Here is a 23430-nt window from a genome sequence, read left to right as displayed (position 1 = left end):
TAATATAATACTTTAAGAAAAGTCTTTAAAAATAGGGCCCAATGTAACATCTTAATATGATGGAATTTTTCATATAGATTTTTTACAGATGATTTATCCATATTTTGAATAACTTGAATTGCGTTTTACGGTTAAAGGGACCGATTGGTAAAATGAATCAGTTTTCCTGCCGCTAGTTTTCACAGAGCGTTTAGGCTAATAGTTTAAATTTTACACTGTTACACATTTTGTCTAATAAGTCAAAATTCTATGCAAATTCCAAAACACACAGTTTTTGTGTAAAATATGTTGCTAAATGAGTTCTGCAAAATGGCAGAGTGAACTGACCTCAGTGTTTAACAGAATTCGAGACCATTAATCAAATAATATGGCCTGAAAATATGGATACAATAGTCTCTTTTCAAGAGGCGCACCCATGTCTTTTGTCTTCTTGAGCGTAATGCTAACACAAGCTAACAACAAAGTATTTCTGGAGGCTGTTGTGAGATTGGTTTTGACATGACTTCTCACCGGCACTCACTTACTCCTGCAGTAAAAGGCTGAACTGAGAGGGCTAATGGTTACTCGTAATAGAAATCAGCTGGAGATACTGACGGATGAGCTGTTAGCTGAGCTGGAGTCGTGCTTAGCAGACCTGTGGGCCCTGATCTCATGACGGGATGTTGGGACCAAATACAGATCTTTTTTAAAATTATAAATGATAACATTTCACAAATCCAATTCACTTTTATGCCCGCATACAGATATTTAGAAAGCTTTGTGATACTCATCCTGACCATTTAATAAACACTCTAGAATAAAAATTGTATTCCAAACATTCTGGAAATGTTCAGCATAGTTACTTCACAAAGAAATGACTGTCATGAACCGGTTCTTTCATTGAATCATTGAAAAAGACATACAAAAAAGTCAGTCTGATGAAACTGGCACTGAACGTTTAATATATAGGCCTCTAATGTGGATACAAATATTTGTGTATATACAAGGGTGGATGGGGGCTTTATTCACTATGATTAAATAATTATGGTTTATGACATTTCAACATTGTAACGACATTTCTGATCTTAATTGTATTTAACTTATTATTTAAAACTATATTTTAAAAAAGGCCAAACTGCACTGCAGTAAAGATGTGGTCACCTTAAACGATTTGCGGGCAAAGAACATTCATTGTCCATTATCAATAGTGTAGTGACAGACGAAGTTAGAATTTAAGTTAGAATCTATAATCATACCCAAATATTTAAAATGCTCAACAATATGAATTGCCTCCCCTTTAACTAAAATATCCAGACAATGCTCATCAACTCTCTTAATCAAAAAATATGTTCCTATATGTTTTACTCGCATTAAGATTAAGGCAAGAATGATTTAGCCAGTCTGACACTTTGTTCAATGCAGAAGTAAGTTTGATAGAAGCTTGTACTTTTGTCTTTGCATAAGTATAACAACTGTATCATCTGCATACATCTGAACCTGGACCTCTGGACAAACCTTAGGTACCTGTAGATCATTAATATATAGACTAAACAAAATTGGTCCAAGAATCGATCCCTGTGGGACTCCAATGTTACAGTCAAGAAATGGTGAGCATATATCATTGATTCTTGTACATTGTTTTCTTAAATTTAAATATGATTCCATCCATGTTAACATATTAGTAGAAAAATTTAACTTTGACAATTTGGATAAAAGAACATTATGATAAACAGTGTCAAAAGCCTTTTTGAAATAAAGGAAACAGCACCAACAACACCCCCTCTATCAAGACTGGATTTAATTTGTTCAAACAAATAACAGTTTGCTGTCTCTGTAAAAGATGTGCCCTAAATCCAAACTCCCTAATGGAAAGTGACCAAGATTCAAATACTACTAATTGATTACAAATGACCTTTTCAATTACTTCAGAAACAACTGGAAGAATATAAATAGGTCTATAATTAGTTATATTAGCAGGATCACCAGTCTTAAATATAGGTGTTTTTACTCCTGAGACTTCCAGGCATTTGGAAGATAACACTGTTTTATTGACAAATTAACCAGATGAGTAATAGCTGAACTAAGAGCATTTGTATACTTTTTTAACAAATACAGAATCACAATCAAAAACATCTTTAGCCCTAGAACTCTTAAACTGAATTAAAAAAAATTATTATATAGGACTCAGATACTTCAGAAATATTAAAAACAGGAAAATCATGATTTGGTTATATAATATCCATACTTCTTACACTAAAACTATGCGTTAAATTTTGAAATGAATCTATATATATATATATATATATATATTATATATATCTATAAATATATATGCGTATAATAATTACACTAGTAATTTTGATCATTATCTTAAATTAAAATTACCTGAATTGTAATACATACCTTTAACTCTGTTTTTTACTATTTTTCTTTCGTACTCTATTGAAATTCTCCCAACCACTGTCTACTATTCCCCTTAGCATCATTATTAGATCAACACATATTTTGCTTTCGCCTTTACAACTATTGCGCAAGTATTGAAATGTCCTTCTATCTTGAGCTAACCCTGATATGAGCAAAACAAAAATATCAGATGATACAGAAGAGCATACACAGCATACGGTGATATGGAGAGACACAAAGGAGACTGTTGACAAAGGAACTGTTGAATAAAGGTTTTTTATTTTTGTTTTCTCGCTAACAAAATGTGTTCCAGTCGCTTCATATAACCCAGATTGCACATCTGATGGCAGATGGAGTATTCTGATGAGGACTTTCACACCTTTTATGAACCTTGATACTGTTATTTACTTGGCAGTCTGTAGGTCTGTTGGAGGATGTAGTGGTTTTCATCCAAAATATCTTAATATTTTGTGTATATTTTTTATCTTAATATTTTGTGTTGTTAATATATATTGGGGTCCGAAGACAAACAAAGCTTTTGCAGGTTTGGAACGACATGGGGGTATGTGATTAATGACAAATTTTTCATTTTTGGGTGGAGTATCCCTTTAACCAAGGCAAATTCTGCTTCTTTCTAGAAAACAGACATTTTTACTAAATTCACCTTCAGTCTTATTAATTGTGACCATTAAATACTCAGAGGCAGCTTCTAAATTATCTGTAGACAGAATTTCATTCCAATCCAGTTTTTTTTTTTCTCTTCAAATTGATTTTTAAATCCATCTTTAAATTTTTTAAATCTTTAAATTTGACATCTCAGTCCAATTTATATTAAAGTCCCCAACCAGAATTAACTCTTTATTTCTATCAAACCCTTTCAAAAGATTTCTCAGATGATCATAGAACAAACTACTTGATGAAGGAGGTCTATATATGCCCACTACAGTAAATGGCATGGAGATAAAACAATTGTTACCGCAATACATTCTAAATCCACTAAAGTATGAATTTCAGTTTCCTTACATTTAATGTAGTTCTTCACGTACATAAGCAGTCCACCACCTTTTCCAGATTTTCGATCCTTTCAAAAAAATATATCTTGGAACCCGATGTGCAGTGCTCAGAGATGATTCTGGTCAGTGTTGTGAATTTGCATGTTCAAAGTTTAGCATCCGATGCAAAATCCATGTGGGGAAATATTTCGCCTTATGAGTCCCGTACGCAAATTTCAAATTGCACAGATTCCCATTGAAATGACTGTGGAATCGTCTGTGGAATTTCACTGTAGAAAGGTAAATTTGACAGACTGTTTAGCATTTTATGTACATTTTTAATACATTTTACCAGTAATCTTGAAACTCTAGAAAAACTTTAGCCAAAGTTCTGTTTATACTCTTTCAAACTTGAGTTTCTGACCTTCATAATGTTGTTGATTCCAGCTTTGTCTTCTGTTGTTTTAATTTTATTGTCCACCACCTTCTTTAATTTCCTTTAAAAAGTAACAGCCCAACTGTGAGTGTTGTCTCTGAGTATTCCAGGCACATTCTCAGACAAAAAAAAATTAAATACTGTTTCATCATATTTCATTTTCCTGGATAGCTCAAGCCCATCATCAAATTTATTGTAAAAGTCATCAGTATTTTTGAAGGGATAGTCCATTTCTCTCTGTACTTGAATCAAGTGGTAAACAAAATATTCAGTAATAAATGTAAACAAATGACCCATTTTTGAAATGGGGAAGAAGGAGATATAAAATAGGCAGAAGCTTTCATCAGGAAAAAGAATCATAACGTTGCTCATAACATTACAGCCTTTAAATGCAAGTGAAACGAGATTAAAGTGACGTGTTATCAATCTCCACTCAAGGAGATGACGGTGCTAAGAATGCAAATGAATAAAAATAGCATAATGTATCTGGAGTTTAATGGTTATGACCAGATATAATCTTGATACGCAATATTTTTGGTTTGTTGAGTTGCTTTAGTTTAGTTTAGTTTAGTTTTATAATAGTTCTGTATCTGGTACATACAGACCAGTGTTATTTTAGTGTTATTTAGATATTTAAACAGCTTTTATTATTATATTTCAATTTTTATTTTAATTTAAGTTTACGTTTTAGTATTTTTGATTTATTTATTTAGTATTTTTAGTAAGCCTTTTTTTTTTACTTTTATTACTTTTTTTATACATTTCTGTTTTTTTTTTAAGAATAAGTTTTTCACCCAATATTTAAATTTTATTTTTATTTCCGCTATCAAAAAGAATTTTTGTAGGTAACATTAATAAGTCACATGAATGCACATAAATGTCATTATATTTGACTCTTCATTTGTCAACATGTGCAGTAAATAACAGAGCATATGGCTCTAGGTACTGCATTCCACAATGCAATGCAAGGCCATCCAAGATGCAGATGAGTTTGTTTCTTCATCAGAACAGATTTGGAGAAATGTAGCATTGCATCACTTGTTCAGCAGTGGATGCTCTGCAGTGAATGTAGCATTGCATCACTTGTTCAGCAGTGGATGCTCTGCAGTTTCTGACGGCACCCTAAGTGTTGGATTGTATGAATTGTTCAGCAGTGGATGCTCTGCAGTGAATTCACTGGAGAGATTTTTACAAAAACTTTTGATTTTTTTTTAATTACATTTACATACAGTATGATTATTAAAAATCAGGCAGTATACAGTTTATATGCACATTATTCACTAAGCATTACTCTAGTATTTCATTCCAAACGTAACGTGTGATTAATTCCCCACTGGAGGCAGATGTAAGCGCGGTCACAGCACCAGAGGTCACAGTTAAGGGGTCGGGTTACACAAACCACTGAGCGAAGTTCAATAGCCAATTACGGACATTTGTTGACGTGAACAGCTCACCCTGATACTGGAGAAGGATGTTTCAGGGCGAAGGTTAATTAACATAATTCAGGGGAGGACCATCGCAGATCGGATTCCCGTCGAACGCAGGCTTTGTGCTTCCTAGGCCTCTGAGAGTCGACCCGAACACCTGTGCCTTCCACTGAGACCCAAATACACTCACACAGTCACGACACACACACAACCCCGAACACACACGTACCACGCTGTTTCAGTGGAGCTCCCCTCACCCCCAGTGTTCCTCACACACACACATGCTAATTTCACACTCGGTAAGTGTGAAGCCTGTCAGCCGGGCTCAGATGCAGGCACAGATGGCTGGAGGGAATGATGGGCGATGGATATTGTTGCTAAAGCCCCTCTCCATGAAGCAGCCCATCCAGAGAACAGATACCTCTTACTATTAAACCACATTCAAACTTTCATTAGGAAAGCTGCATCCCTAAATCTGATTAGATGCATCACAATTGATGTGTAGTAGGTGAATTCTGTATTAATGCACAGTTGCTATTATTATATTACTATTATATATATATATATATATATATATATATATATATATATATATATCTATATAGATATATATATTATATATATATATTCAAAATAAATATTATGTATATATATGTACAGTTTTAATTTTATATATATATATATAGTATTATTTTATGTATCATATATATATATATATATATATATAGTAATTCTAAATTTGACATCACATTTGAATTTTAATTTAAAATAAAAGTGTTTATAAAAATGTATTTATAAAATATGTGTACATTTATTTATATTTATTTATATTTTATCATATTTTTACATTATATTTTATTTTATGAAATATTGATTAGGGTTTGAAATAATTTGATTATGAGGGACATGAAACAACAGTCTTAGAATTTAATGTCAGTATTAAAAATGCTAAAAATATTTATTAAATTATATATTTATTTATTTAATTAGTTCTTTTTTTTCAGAATTTAGTGTAATTAAATATATATCCTGACTGACCAATCAGAATGAAGTATTCTAGAGAGCTGTGTGATAATTGGTGGATGAGTTGTTAATTGTAGTGCACATATTGCATTATTAACATGTGTGTCTCGTGACTCATGATTCAGTTTATTTATTACTGACTGTCTTTCTGAACCCGAACAGTGAGGTGTGGCCGTGTGTGTGAGAGTCTGGTCTGGATGGGGATGGACTGAGGGGCAGCAGACGGATCAGCCGTCCACGCGTGAACTGAGGGATGGAGCTTTCTGGATGGAGCTTCTAATCCCTAGACGGGTTGCCAAGGCCCGAATCTGCTGTCCCACTCTGGCACACAGCACCCTTTTCTATAAATGTGTCCATACAAACATGTGAGTGTGTGCACGCGCACATAGACCTTGCTTACACATCTAAGCTCAAGGCTAATCGCGGCTGACAGGCCAGAATGAGCCGGAGATGAGGGTCTCAGTAATACCCGCTCTGATGCCAGGCTTGTTAGGGTCCGGGCTGCAGCTGTGCAGACTGATGGGTCGTACCATCTGTCAAACAGGCCTCTGGGAGTGAGAAACATACAGAGAGCTTTAATTGGGTTGTGAGGGAGAGAGATCCAGCAGATCTACAGACTAATGACACTGTTCTAGGAGTCGCGCTGTGAGCGCAGAGCTGCTTTTGCATTTGCATTTTTCCCGTAAAGGGGTCATATTGTGCTTTTTTCCTTTACTGTGTTCAACAGCTAATCAAAATATAATGTCGTTTCTCATGACCATCTTCCACTCTTTATTCTGTGTATTGCAGACGTTGAGGTAAACGCAGGTGAATTGATGGGTTGCAGGTTTGCTGATGAGATCCATTCTTCATTTACAGCCTTCAGTAACATTTTTGGGTTGGATGTTTTAGTTTTGAATGTTACAGTATAGTTCAGACACCGTACTCTTATTTTAAATTATTTCTCTATACTGTTGGACAAAAAAATCTATAGTTTTACATGAACATTCTCAATCCTCTCGCCGACACTTAGTATTCAACTGGATGTTTTCACTGCCGTGGCTTTAAGATGTTGATATTTAAATGACGTCTTTTATGATGTTGACTTATAAAAAAAAAAAAAAAAATAATATATATATATCTATATATATATATATATATATATATATATATACAGTGTAACATATATATATACACACACACACACACACACACACACACACCACACATATACTATATATATATATATATATATATATATATATATATATATATATATATAAAATACTTGTTTTATTGTATTATACATACATGTGTGTATTCTTATTTTAATTATTTTAGTAATATTATGTATATATATAATATATTCATTTTATAAGTAATAAAGTAAATAAAATGTGTAAATAAATTATTATTATCTGATTATTATTAATATTTAATGATACATAATATGAATGTATTTTTAAAATTCTTATTTTCTTATTTTATTAATATTCTAATATATTAAATTAATGTGGAATACAGTGTCTGTTATAAACTTTATTATTATTAATATTATTATTTTGTATATGTTATATGAATGCATATTTTAATATTTGTATTTTATTATTTTTATTTATAATTTATTTTATAATGAATAAAGTTTGTATTATTATTATTATTATTATTATTATTATATTATTTATTTTAAGACATGATATAAATGCATATTTTAATTTATATATGATTTACTTTTTTATATATTATTTTAATATATTTAATACTCTCATTACTTTAGTAATTTAATATATTACATTATAATTAACAACAACAACAATTATTATTATTATTATGTATTTTATTATACAACATTTTACATCATATATTATTTTAGTCATATTAAATTATTGTATAATTAATACTAATTATTATTATTATTATTATGAATGTTAATAATTATATTTATTGTACAGAATGTAAATAGTTTAATACTATTTTAATATTCTTATTTTTATTTTAGCAATATTACACTAAAATATTTAATTAATAAAGAAGTATTAATATTTGATAAATAATATAATTGTATCTTTTAATATTCCTATTATTTATATATTTTTTATAATTTATAATTAATTATTTATCATTTAATAATGAAAATTTATTATTTATTTATTTATTTATTTATTTATTTATTTACTTGCTTACTTATTTTCCATGTATGATCTGCATGGATGTGGTTTTATAAAGCAGGAAAGAAGTTTTTGTGTGATAAGACCATCATGGTTTATCAGTTTCATCTCTACGCCTCACCTAATCGACTGGGGTATTTTACTGCACCTCTTTCAGTCCCTCACTCTCTGCCCGTCTGTTCTCTGCTGTTTCATATAAATCCGGGCTTTGTTGTCATTTCAGGTAACACCGGTGACATGTGCTATGAAATCGCACTTATAAACCGCTACAACAAAGTGTGTGTTCCCATACAGTGAGAGAGCCACAGGCATCAGTTTCATCAGTGTGCTGAAGGAAAGAGAAGAGCTGCACGTTTGCGCTCCGCTCTGGCTCTGAAACCCAAAGGCTTCAGCGCTTTGAATGAGTTACAGTAAATTTCACCTTATCTCTCCTGCCAGGAGCGTCAGGTAAACAGACACCGTCTTCAAAGCCTGCCGTGAGGTCTGATGATGGGATTGAGTGAGGAATGAGTCTGCCTAATGCAGGGGGTTGTGGGTAGTCAAATCTGCAAGTAACAGGAGAAAGTGACTGATTTAGTTTGGGAGGACACAAGATCTGAGCAGTGCAGTGTGCATGAGAAAAGTCAGTCTGCATCAAAACACAGATATAATATAATATAATATAATATAATATAATATAATATAATATTAATGTTTACAATATAATAATATAATATAATATAATATAATATAATATAATATAATATAATATAATATAATATAATATAATATGCATTATACCCAATGGAACGACATGGGGGTAAGTTACTATAGTCACTAATGTCATACACACATATACAGAAAAACTAATCAAATGGTATTATTATTATTATTATTATTATTATTGATACTATTATTAAATGTAACAATACACCATAAAAATTATATTTTAATATTCATATTTTTATTATTTCTTTTATAATTAATGTTATATTTTTTAATATTTTGTAATTAATAATGTGTTTATCATTTATGGAATGTCATATTTGTTTCAATTATTTTATAATGAGAAAAAATATTATAATTAGTAAAATGTCATAAACATAATTATTTGTTTCTTTTCAGTTCATTTATTATGAGGGAAAAAAATCCTATAAAATAAATTGTACTGTTGTAAATTATAATATTTGTTCAAATTTATTTTAATGTTAATATATTAATGTTTATTTATTTCTTCTATAAATTTAAATGTTGTTATGATATTTATAAATTATTATAGAATTTATTTTTATGTTATGAAATACGGCTGTGGTGTATGTTTTTTTCCCCCAATTTTTTTTCTTTTGTTTTCTCTTTTGGCAATTGATATTTGTGTTTTATTTGATTAATGAAATTACAACAGGTTTTACAGGAGTCTTTTTTTTCTCATTATTTTTCATATTTTAGGGTCACTTTGAATGTTAGTAAAGGTATAAGCCAGGTGTAAAGTGGGCCATTGTTTGAGCCTCCCAACTGTCCAGACAAAGCAGCGTTGGTGTGAGTTTGGAAAAGCAGCCAATAGCAGATGGAGAGAGTGTTGAGAAACATGTTTGAAAAAAGTGTGATTGTTTTTTGGTGATGATGTTATTGCAACAAAATAATTTCATTTCATTGCTTTTTTCCCCTCTTGGGTTTATGTGCTAACGGCCCTGATTCAGATATCTGACTCCACATGGACTGTCATCTTATATTTGGCCGGCGACACATTGTTTTCTCTGTCTTTCCCTTTAGTCACTTGTGTGATTGCGGTTGAATGGCTTTTCAAAGAGTGGTGCGTCTGGAGAATAGGCTGCATTATTCGAGTTCATGACCTCTGGAGCACTGGGGCTGAATCAGACAATAGCGAACAGGATGCTGGCAGGGCATGATGGATTATAAAGCCTCTTAATCAAGCCTTATGATTTACATCCAAATGTATGTACTTCATTTTGGACAGCGATTAGTTCTTATTCTCCAAACGTTCTCCAATGAAAGTGCAAGTGTTTCTTTTCGCCCATAACCTTCAGTATTCTGTAGATCGAGTCGTCCTACCTGTGTGAAGATATTTGGTTCTCTAGCTGTTTATTGGTCTGGGCACAACCTTTGACCTCTCTTTATGGCAGGAGACACGCAGGGGTCGCTGGCTTTGACCACCCATCCATGAGAAAGTGGTGAAGCATGAGGTCAGGGCGCTTCATTGTTGGGAACAGACCAGCTGGTGTGCCGAAGTCACCGTTGTGCTGCTGTTTAATGGACTTCCTGTGACAATGCAGCGAATAAGATGAGAGTCTGGAATGAGACCGGCTCTGTTACTTCATGAACTGAATCATTCTTCCACCAATGCAGACAGATCTACAAGGAGAAACATGTAGTAGGATTCACAAACAAATGACTCTTAGTTGATTCTTTTTAGTGAATCGAAAACATATAGGACAACTAGTGTTGTCTGATTCCTGAATAAATGACTCTTATGAGCTGATTCATTTTAGTAAATCAAAAACATACAGTGAAACTAGTATAGTCCGATTCCTGAACAAATGACTCTTATGAGTTGATTCATTTTAGTGAATCAAAAACATACAGCGAAACTAGTATAGTCCGATTCCTGAACAAATGATCTTATGAGTTGGTTTGTTTTTAGTGAAATCAGAAACATTCAACTTAACGAGTTTTTGTCTGATTCCTGAATAAATGACTCTTATGAGCTGATTCATTTTAGTAAATCAAAAACATACAGTGAAACTAGTATAGTCCGATTCCTGAATAAATGACTCTTATGAGTTGATTCATTTTAGTGAATTAAAAACAATACAGTGAAGCTAGTATACTGTAGTCCGATTCCTGAATAAATGACTCTTATGAGTTGGTTTGTTTTTAGTGAATCAGAAACATTCAACTTAACAAGTTTAGTCCGATTACTTAATGAATGACTCTTTTGAGGTGATTTTTTGTTATTAGTTGGTTTTTTTTTTGTGAATTTTAGTCATTTTACTTAATGAATGACTCTTTTGAGGTGATGAGTAGTGAAACAAACTTTCAACTTAACAATGAGTTTTAGTCTGAATTTCATTGAATCAGAAACAAACAGGACAATGAGTTCAGTCTGATTCCTGAATGAATGACTCTTTTTTTCACTGAATAAAAAAACAGAACAGTGTCTTTTTAGTGAATCAAATTATACAGGACAACTAATGTAGTCCAATTCCTGAATGAATGACTCCTATGATCTGATTTCTTTGTAGTGAATCAAAAACATATAGAGTAACAAATATAGACTCTTTTCTGAATGAATGACTTTTATGAGGTGGCTCTTTTAAGCAAACCAAAACATAAAGCAAGACTTATAACGTCTGATTCCCGAATGAAATAATCTTATAATTCAAGCTGAAGAGCCAGAATGTGGAACCAGAATTGCAAACTGGAATTGGAATCAATAAATTCCACATGACTCCTCTAATGTTTGGCCTTATATTTAAAGCTTATTGCCTTAAAATCGCCACTTGTAATTGAATGTCTTGGGGAGCTAGATAACATCTGCCTGAATTTTGTCTTTAAAGTGCTCTGCTCAGCTAAGCATGTCTACCAACACCGCTAAGAGCGAGTGAACGTGAGAGATAGACAGGAGTGTATGTGTGAGCTCTCTCTGTCTAATGGAGAGATATCAGCGGTGTTCAATGACAGATTCATGACTAAGCATTCGACATTTAAAAATCAGACATCAATAATTCCTCTGTGCTTTGCAGATGTCTGTGATTGATTTATCTGCCTGTACAAATGGGGCCGCGTCTCTCCTCTTCCTGTTTTAAATGAAGGAAAAAGCATTGCTGTGTTGGAAGGCACTGTAGTGAAGATGTAACTGACTATTCATCTTTCTGTTAATGTATATGTTAAACGCAAGAGCATGGTGTAAACAGCTTTGTGGATACAAATATGTAATAAAATATTTGCTTGGGGAAAAAAATGTAGTACCAACATCTACCAGCAGGTCTAACATGGCCATGCTAACCAGTCAAACAGTTTTATTGGTTGGACCAACATTAAAACTGGTACAAAAACAAAACTGCTTCTAAACTACAAGTTGATAGAAGACAAGCAAAAAGCATGAAGTACAAACCATGGTGGTTAATATTACTTAAATCTTGCACCATCTGTCAGTGACAGACGTCATTTATCTTAGCCCACAATGATGTATTTAAGCCATCAAGGCTGTCACATTAAATGAAATATGAAAAGACGAGAAAGTATTTATCTATCCAGCTAGCTTGTTCTAGTTTGATCAAGAAAGATCCTTTGTTTTAAGCTTGCATTAGAAATTTCTGCTAACCTGTGTTGGAAAACGACAGTGTTTTTAATAAGTTTTTACATGTCACTTCCTGTGGTTTGACACTTCCTCGGCTGTCAGTTAGCGGTTCGCGAGAATAGCAGTTCTGCCTCTTTGCGCTATGGTAAACTGGCCTGAAGCCAGACTGTGGCCATCTTTTAACTGTTATAAAGGGTGACAGGGTAAAGATAGCCTTCTGTGGTTAGGCCTCACATAGACACTTCCAGTAAAAGAACGAGAAAAAGAAGATAAAGCAGAAAAAAAGTCAAAGAGGAGGAAATTAGCAGCGCGTTGCAGTAAAAGATAAGATGAAAAATTACAAAAGATGGGTGGAAGGGAGATGAGTGATGTGTCGATACAAATGCACTGTCTGACAATATCCCCACCATGGATTGTATTTATAAATCACTCAGCACTTCGATGTAGAATAGCTGTTTCTTGCAGATCTAGTCGACATTTAGTGCAGTTCACCTTGCAGCTTCTCCTGGCAAAGACAGGAATACAAACTGCTGTCTGCAATGCATCCAGTTAAAAAAGTGCAAAACATCTAATCAAGAACAATCTTAAGGACCATTTATTGGTTATCAGCCAATAAACAAGTCAAGATGTCTGTGTGAATGTGAGCTTCGCATTGCTATGGGAAATTTCCTACTTCTCATTTCTTAAAGAGATAGTTCACCCAAAAATGAAAAATACCCCATGATTTACTCACCCTCAAGCCATCCTAGGTGTATATGACTCTCTTCTTTCAAACGAATACAATCAGAGTTATATCAAAAAATGTCCTGGCTCTTATAATGCTTTAAAGCTTTATTATGGCGGTGAATGGCTGTTATTTTTCAATAGTCCAAAAGTAGTCCAATAAAATTCATCCATCTATCATAAAAAGAGTCATGTTCCAGCGGATGACGTATGGTCGGATGTAGGCATAGCGCAAGGTCCGCTAGTTTTATGAGAACCAAGTTTTGTTTACTGGAGCAAAGGAAGCAAAGTTTACTTACTTTAGCTCCTCTTGGCCTACATCGAAATCCTCCAACATTTTTCTTTACAGATACTCGTTTTGTACTTCTAATGACCGGTGTTTTGATTTGTTCTCTCCTCTGAGAGAGCAAATCAAAATAATAACAAATACAGAAAAACTGTAATCTCATTTACGGTAATTTTACAGAATAAAACTGTAATTTACAAACAAGAAAATTTGAATGCAAACCAGTAAATTCAACAACGCACATTGCTATTAAAATGTGTTTTGTACCTTAAACATACTGACAACCACCATAATAATGCAGGTGGTAAAAGAGAAAGCCACATGAAGAATCAAAGCTCATTACAAGCAGCTTTGCCACAAGCAGAAGTATATATTAATATATAGAAGGTGCACAGTCATTCATACAAACACAAAACACCATCATGGTAACACACATGACACTTAAAACACGTACATCACTGATGTACATCATTTTCATGATTTTAAATGAAATGTAGTGTCCCATTTGTTGACGATATAAACATTACCCATGCTTTACATTCACTATACTGGATAGCCAGCAACATAGACAATGATTCACCGACAGTCAGCTTGCTGGGCAAAAAAAAAAAAAAAAAAAAATGGGAGGCTTGAGACTGTCCCATAGACTGCCAAGTAAAATACACTGGCTGACACAGAAGAGCGTACGCTGCCTGTGAAAAAATTGTTGAATAAAATAATTATTTTTGTTTTCTTCATGTACAAAAAGTATTATCGTCGCTTCATAACGTTACAGTTGAACCACTGATGGCAGATGAACTATTCTGACAAATCTTTTCATACTTTTCTGGACCTTGACACTGTTATTTATTTGGAAGTTGATATGGAGAACACAGAGGACCCGGTTTTCATCCAAAATATCTTAAATAGTGTTCCGAAGATGAACAAAGCTTTTACGGGTTTGGAACGACATGGGGGTAAGTGAATAATGACAAAATTTTCATTTTGGGGTGGAGTATCCATTTAACAGCAAAGCAGCACTGCTAAAAATGTAAAACTAGATGTTTTTTAAAAAGAAGAACTTAGATAAATGATCATTCCCAATTCAATTTGGTTCAAAGTATAATGTAAGAAACCTGCACACCTTCACTCTTAAAAGTTACATGTAGGTCAGGCGATCTCAAAGCATGCAATTTTGGTAAGTGCTTGCCATTTTGTGTGCCATATGCAGCCACTGTGAACTGTCTGGAAAACTGCAGACCCAACTGCAGGAGGACATTCTTTATAAAGTAAGTTATTCATAACAGTTCACTTTTCTTGCCCATCCTCCACAAAAACATGTGCTAAAGTGGGCCACCCGGAAACTCACAATCCCCATATGCACACCTGTGGCTGCCACAAGTCCACAGAAAGCGTGACAACCCCCACAAGCAACCTAGAAAGACATCTCTCATCTTCACCTGTACCATTTCCACCTGCTCCTCACAAAACTCTCAGATCAAGACGATGCTGTGAGAGGCTTGGAACAAGCAGTAGAAGCACGCATTGAATCTAAAATGAAGAAGCTCTTCAGTATTATTAATTCTCTATGCCACCTGTGCTGACGAATGTAAGAGAAGACAATGGACCTGTTTCCCAGTATTTACTCTACAGATTTTTACCACATGGATGTGCTCAGAAGATCAAATACACCAGTGTTTTCCAACCTTGTTCCCTTGTCTGACCTGTCCATTTTGGGTCTCCTAATGAGTTGAATCAGGTGTGTTTTACTCATGGATGTGCTCGTGTGTAATGGAGCTGGATTGTTACCCTGGTAAACAACTTTTTTTGTGCAGCTGGATTGTACCCTGTAAACAACTTTATTTCTAGGGGTGTGCGTAATTGGTTTTTCTTGAGGGTGTTTTAATTTGTATGGATTGTGTATGTTATTTGCTTTGCAGAACTTTCACATCTGAATCAGGAAGACCTTCTACTATTCCAGAGAACTTCTGAATGAATTCTCAAGAGTTTCACAGTTACCTATTGACTCCGCCTAAAGGCCCAGGTATACTTTACTTTCCTCGTTCAGTTCCGTCTCGCTTTCAAAGTATATTTAACCATGGATGAGTGCATATGGATGAGCACGACACATGCGCAGGACCACCTTCTTGACTCGCCTCGCTTCTGCACTGTTGTACGCAGGACATCCGCAGACACCTCTGATGACAAAAATTGGATTACAAGGACAGTGCGTGGACCAAAGTATACTTTGGGCTTAAGGCTATAAAATAGATACTGATCTCCTCATCCCCCATTTAGGACATTTGAAATCTATTTTAAGGGCATTCTGTATAATTAGGCTGGTTTCTACTTCACCTGACCCTAATTGGACACATTTCTCAAGCGTACAACTTGTTTCCATTCAATTTTCACATTTGAATGTGCTCAATAGATCGGTTTTTCAGATTTTTATGTTATTAATGGGATGTCTGAATGAATTCCCAGAGTTGCTTCTTGACTCTACCTTGGGGAACAAAGGATATGCCAGTCTTCCAGTTCCTCTCAAATCCTGATTATAGCAGCCTTCCTGGGATGTACTCTGGAGATCGACTCGAAAGCACCTTCCACTGTACCAGTGACTTCTGAATGTACTCTCTGAATTTTACAGTTACCTCTTGACTCCGCCTTGGGCAACAAAGGAGATTCCTGTGTCCCAGTTCCTCGCAGCAGTAGACTATAAACTAGGCCACCTCTAGGCCAACACACCTCTGCCCCATCTGCGGACCCATTTGTCTACCACAAACCCACAAAGGTCATAACGGACCCCATCATTTACGGTACACACACCTCAACCTCACAATGTGTTTGTCTGGGGGCACTGTCTTGTTTTGTGTCATTCTTGACAAGTTGCTGGTATCCCTCTAGCAAACAACTTGGCTGTCAGAATTGGTGGAAATGATGAGTTAGTCCTGAGAGCAGAGATGTCTGAGGTTGTCAGACTCTTTTGTCCTTTTTTTGGTTATTGTTTTGTATTTACTACACGATATACTCTCCCTGTTTTTACACAGCGAGAATTTTGTCAGCTTGGCCGACTCTTGAAGAAATCTTTATTTGAACGCTCAGAGTGGTCTAATTTATCAAATAAATAACTGCTATTCTTTGTAATCACCTATTCAACCAAATAAAGTCACAAATACTATCATCTGCTGTGGGGAAAATAACTATGCCTGGAACTTCAAGAGCTGGTGTGCTTTCCTTTGGGAGAAATCGCTTCTTGGCAGAAGTGCTTCTTGTCAGTCTCTTAGATGACCTTGGTAGACAATTTGCCAATTCCTCTTTTCAGAAAACTGCAAAAGAGCAGTCCTCCATGCACTGCCTGCTTCAAGTTCTCCTGCAGCTTTTCCATTAGGTTCATTTCTGAGCTTTTGCTCGTCCTTGGTCAACTCTTCATTTTTGATGTTTGAGATATTCTTCTGTAGGTTTATTAGAGGGTTGTGGCTTGTTGTGTTGTTTCAGGGTCACATACGATTCAACTTTTATATACCGACAGCATTGCATACAAGTGTGGTACAATGTGGAAATCCATGATGACTAGCTTGCTTGTGACCTTTGACCATTTCCACTGAAGTTGGTATGAAATTCCAATTGCAATGAATTTTATATATATATATATATATATATATATATATATATATATATATATATATATATTTTCTTTCTTTTTTTTTCTATGTATATATTCTCTTGTTTGGCAAGGTTTTTGAGGGCAGGATCTTATTTCATTCATTCAAAGCGTCTCTTTGTTACAGCTGGTTGACTCTTATACTCGACCTTGGCAAGAATTGTCAGTAAATATTTATTAATGTGTTCATAAGGAATATGTTGGTCATGTTTTGAGCTGAACGTGGTGAAATTGCAAGGGATGTGTATTATGTTCTTTAGTTTCTATATCAAATCTTTAGTTTCTTTACATTTGTTAGCCTATAGTATTAGAGTCCATTAAGGCTCAAGAAGAAATCTGACCCCTAATATAAAGGTGGTAATTACAGTGGTAATCTTGCCTCCAATTTCAGTAGAATGAAACCATTCAATTTCTTTATACCAAGTTAATCTGGAGTAATGTCATGTTAACAGTGTCCAATGATGGATCAAGGACATCCGGGCCTGTCATTAAAGGACACCTTGAATCATTCAGATGAACCTGGTACAAATGGACTTCCTTCTGAGGCTTGTTAGAGAGACATATTAACATAAGAACGACATACCTAGTTTCTTAAAAAATTAAACACAACATTTAGTACTTCACATCACCTACTGCAATGGGATTAGACAAGGCTAGAGTCCTTTCCTGTCCGCTCAAGTGACTCACAGTACAGACACATTGATTGTTTTATTTACTAGGTTAAGGCTCAGTGTTGCTCTGTAATCGGATGTGACAGTAAAGGAAGTGTGCGGTTACTTTTGTCCGCCACGCATTTCATGCCTCAACAAACCCCTTAAAGAGAAAGAGAAAGAGAAATATAAGCTCTCTTCCAACGCTGGGTGAGATCCCTACCTCGCTAGACTTTAAGGGATCGGAAGTGTACTTCCAATAAAGGCTCCTCTAGAAAGTCTGCAGTTAGTTTAACTTAAGAGTGCTTTTTTGACCCACATTAATAGGATTTAAGTACATCTTTAAATGTAGTTTCATAATTATTTCTGCTTTCTTTTGGTAAAGTGTACTAGTAAATGTACTGAGAAGTATTTATGGTAAACTTAAATATACTTGTAATTTCGAATGAAACTTCTATGTCATATATTTAAATATATTGGTAATTACACATTTGTAATGATGTAATTGCAGCTAAGTACATAATTGGTAATATATTTACATAAAGTAAATATATTAACTTTAAATGTAACATTGAATAACCCACTACAGTTTATAATCTTTACATGTGCTAGCATGTTAGCCAATATATCGAAATAATACTTTAAATCACAATAAAAGTTTATTAAAACAATGATTTAAAACTTCATTTTACAGTATTAAAAAAAGTGAAATTTTTAAAAGTGTACTTAAAACATATTCATAAAAGTGAACTGTTTTTAAGTGCCTGTTTGTTTCATTAGTAACTGCAAATACTGTTTTTTTATTTTTAATATACATACTTTTAAGATTTGAAGTACACTATAAGGACACTGAGTGCAATTAAACACACTTCTTTTTTAAAGGGCAGTGTTTGTGAGTTGGCTACTATGTACTGATTGTGTTTATTAAAGTATCATGTTAGCTTAGCAACGTGCTAATTTCAAACTACTGAATTTAACTCAGTTAGCAGGTGTTAGTCAAGTCTCTCTTGCATTTCACACGAACAGCGCTATTTTTATTACATGTGGAGTTGCTGACAGCTCACTAGCTTTAGGAACAGAGCTAAGCAACCTCATAAGTGACTGATTTGGAGCACTGTATAGGCAACAACACAAATAGTGATCAATGCGAGAATCAAGTCGCAGTAGATTTCAAGCTTGCTAAGCTCACGCTACAATAAGCAGAAAAATACATAGCACACACAAATATTGGGTAAAACAGTCCTGAACTCTTTTACTTCTATATTTTAGAGTTTAGCTACAACAAGGTTTCGTAGGAGCCACCATAATTAAGTTGACCATTTTTTAAATAGTTTATTATTTATATAAAAAACATAAATTATAGATGAAATAAAATCTTCCTTGCTTGCCTCTTAGCATAAAATACATCCTTTTTTTAGATGCACAGAAAGGTTGTTTTACCGCAGGTTATGTAGACACTCTCTCCTCTGTGTCTTGTGTTTGCGATACAGACATCCATTCTTCATTCAGACAGTTGCTCGGAGCAATCTGAGGTTAAATGCCTTGCTTGATGGCACAATTTTTGATACGTCAGTGCCAAGACCTCAGCAATTCTTTGCTTTTTGTGTTGGTGGCCCAGATCCTCAACTATCATGCCATCACCACCCAACGCACCATCACTAATGCTGTTATACTATTAAAACACATCTACATAATGCTATTTCATCGTTTTCCTTCTGGCAATGCGTCATTTTGGGTCACAAAAACTTCAAGCAACAGCTGGTAAATAATGCATTGCTATAAATGATTCAAACGGCAGCACTTTGCTGTAGTTTTAGTCCTTTAGATGTTGGCAGTAGCTGAAATTGTTTATAAAAATACACAATCATGGGATTTTTGAGGACGAAAAAAACACACAAGTGATGTGTGATGTGACGCAATCACAGCCAATCAGAAGATAATTGATGTTTAATGAGCAGATATAAGTGGCAGCATTTTAGACCAATGAGATTACAGTATGGGCGGGGCTACAAAAGAGTGTTTTTAAGCGTGAAGTCAGTTGGTTTTATAGCGTAAACCAACATGTCATGTTTATCGCTTTTATTGACTTTGTGTCGCGTGGTTAGCGATATACTAAAGACTGTTTTTTTTAGCCAATTATGATACAGTCAATTAAAATACAGTGGTAAAATCCTATTTTTAATCATAAACAGTATTATAATCAATAGCAAAACATTTTTAAAACATCCCAAGAAGTAAAAATTGCACACAATATATAATAGTAAGATTGATTTTCAGAGAATTTATCTTGAATATATGTGTATTTTGTTTAGTTCCATTTACTGACATTTCAAGTGTTTTAAACCAAACAAAATTTAATATAAATAATATTTATTTTTATAATAATAATAACAATAATAATATAAAAAAAATATTTTTGTTTGTATTTTCTTTTGTGGTTTCCTGTGAAAGCCTGTTTCCAATACAGGATAAAAAAAAATTATAATAATATATTAAAAAAAGGTAATTGCGAACTTTTATCTCACAATTCTGTCTAATTTTCTTGCAATTCTAAGAAAAAAATATATATAAATTCTGATTTTTTTCTCTAAATTATTAATTTACTTTTCACAATTGAGTTTTTCGCCACTAAATAAATTTTTTTTTATAATAATTGTGACTTTGTATCTCACAAATCTGACTTTTTTCCTCGCAATTCTTACTTTATATCTCACAATTTCAGCTTTTCTTTTCAGAATTGTGATTATATCTCACAATTGTGAGTTAACATCTCATAATTCTGTCTTTTTTCTTGCGATTCTGGGAATTTGTCAAAATTGTGAGATATAAGGTCAGGATTGCAAGATGTAAAGTCAAAATTGTGAGAAAAATGACAGAATTGTGAGATAAACTTATAATTCCAAAATATAAAGTCACAATTACCATTTTTTTATCCCATGGCAGAAACAAGCTTCCATAGTTATATTATATTCACTTATATAATAAGCACAAGCATACAATGATACATACTGTACTAGTCTTTCAACTGAAACATGTAATCATAAATAAATAAATATGCATGTGTTTGCTGCAGCTGCATGCATTTTTACGTGTGTGTGTGTGAGAGAGAGAGAGAGAGAGAGGACTGGGAAATACAATGTCTTTATGTTTGCCAATGTGTGTGTGTGTGTGTGTGTGTGTGTGTGTGCGATCTTCTCTCAGGGCGCAGTGGATATCCTGACATCCTGCTGTTATCTCTATTCTCTCTCTCTCTCTCTCTCTCTCTCTCTCTCTCTCTCTCTCTCATTGGCATGGGCTCACGACCGGGTTCCTGACCGCCGTTGCCACAGCGACCGTGTCAGACACATGCTACTTTCTCAATAATTACTCAACAAGGGAGAGGAGGTGAGTGGAGGGCTAGAGAAAGGAGGGGAAAAAGGCAGAGGAGAGGATGAGAGGGAAGGCACTGCGGGCCATGAACCATTTGCACAGAATGGATGATTAAAAGAGAGATATGAATGGAAAGAAGAGAGATGAAGGGAGGAGAGGAAATGGAAATGACCCTGTGCTTGTCTTGATATATTAATGTGTGTATGTTAAATCATATTACACACATTGTGCACAGGTGGAGGAGCAGTGCTTTTTTTCATGCATGCATGCATAATCTTATCAGAAATGTGTTTATGATATTATGCTAAGATTGTTATGGAGGACCAAACCTTCAAAATTTGAAAATAAATGACAGCATAAATTCTGCTCAATTTTCACATAAAATTAATTAATTCAAAATTTTAAATATAAAATATTTTATTTCTATGTTTAATAGTCACATTTATTTTATATATTTTTATTTCTATTTACATTTTTGATTTTATTTATAATTTTATTAAATTTATATTGACATATTAATATTAATTAATTCATTTAAAATTTAAAATAAAATACTTTATTTCTGTTTAATGTTCACATTTATTTTCGTATTTTATTCATATTTACATAATTTTATTTATTTTATAATTTATATATTTAAATTATAAAAGTATATATTTAAATACTGCAGTATTTTTTTTTTTATTTCCCAATTTATTTCTTAATTGTATGATAATATTTAATGATAATATATGATAATGGGGAGTGACTTTCACATTCAGACATATCTTTGAGGCCTGATTACAGCATTTGGATCGTAAAGTAGAAAAATTGGTTATGTGTTTACTTATTGTTCATATTTACATGCCATACCCAAGCATGCATTTTAGCAGATGATAATATCAACAGCAAGTCTGATTATGTCAGACTTTCAATGGAGCAGAATGCTGCAGGCCAACGCATATGTGTAGATTTAAACAGCAAACCCTTTGTCAGAAGGACAATAAAGGCATGAGGTGAATTCTATATGCAAACGTGATGCGTTCAAAAATACAACAGCACATATTATCAGAAATGAAGAGGGAGCTGTTTAAACTGGACGTTTGAAGTGCTGAAGAGTAAACGGCCCTAAAAACAACATGCCCAAAATCAATGGCAAATGTCAAAATAAGTATAATGAAGCTAAAACGAGAGACAATGTAAAAAAAAGAAAGAAAGAAAAGGTTTCACTTTGACATACTGTAAGACTTAAAGCACAAAAATTACATGAAGTGTTGCAGTGACATTTTTATTTATTTATTTATTTATTTTTGTCAAAGACATTTTAAGATGGTGGATAAATTTGGACCGTTTGATATTATAAATATGAACTGGAACAGAAAAAAACTTTGATGTTGACTTGATAAAGCCTTGCCTGAAAGTTTAAAATAGTTTTAAAGCATGAAGTCAGGCTTTTTTCTTCACATTAGTCATTTAGTTAGCATTAAGGGTTTAGATAGACAGATACACTGTAAAGACCTCCTCAGACCTTATCAAACCCATTAGATCTCATCTGACCACATCTGATAGACAGACAGACAGACAGACAGACAGACAGATAGACAGAATAGTAACATTGCTTAAATAAGTTAAGAAATGATGATAATAAACAGTTCTATATTGTATTATTAGATTCTGTGATGCTGGTTTTACATGATGCTATCATCCATATTCCATACAAGTTGCAACTGATTTTAACTTTTTCTTTTTGCTAAATGAAGTTTACATTAAAACTAAAATCTTGATCACATTGTGTATTTAGGTTTTTAAAAGTTTCATTTAATGCTTTGATAATTTATTAACCAGAAGCAACAGTTTAAAGTTGAAACATCTTAATGAAGGATTTTTTTGTTACAAAAACACAACTTTTGGTTTCATAAGATGGTAACTGTTGGACTGGAGTGGTGTGGATTATTGTGATGTTTTTATCAGCTGTTTGGAATCTCATTCTGACGGCACCCATTCACTGCAGAGGATCCACTGCTGAGCAAGTGATGCAATGATAGATTTCTCCAAATCTGTTCTGATGAAGAAACAAAC

General features: G+C 33.6%; 1 protein-coding gene across 1 annotated transcript in view; it reads left to right on the top strand.

Annotated features, from left to right (window-relative positions):
- The first annotated feature begins 9200 nt into the window (after positions 1 to 9200).
- LOC109062060 (genetic suppressor element 1-like) overlaps positions 9201 to 23430 on the top strand; it is a 51111-nt gene continuing 36881 nt past the window's right edge. Inside the window, exon 1 of the mRNA XM_042715924.1 lies at positions 9201 to 9206. Coding sequence (XP_042571858.1) covers positions 9201 to 9206 — 6 coding nt within the window. The remainder of the gene's footprint in view (positions 9207 to 23430) is intronic.

The sequence above is a fragment of the Cyprinus carpio genome, chromosome A25, assembly GCF_018340385.1.
Source record: "Cyprinus carpio isolate SPL01 chromosome A25, ASM1834038v1, whole genome shotgun sequence".
Lineage (NCBI taxonomy): Eukaryota > Metazoa > Chordata > Actinopteri > Cypriniformes > Cyprinidae > Cyprinus > Cyprinus carpio.
The sequence above is the reverse complement of the archived record's forward strand: the minus strand, read 5'-3'. Positions and strand labels throughout refer to the sequence as shown.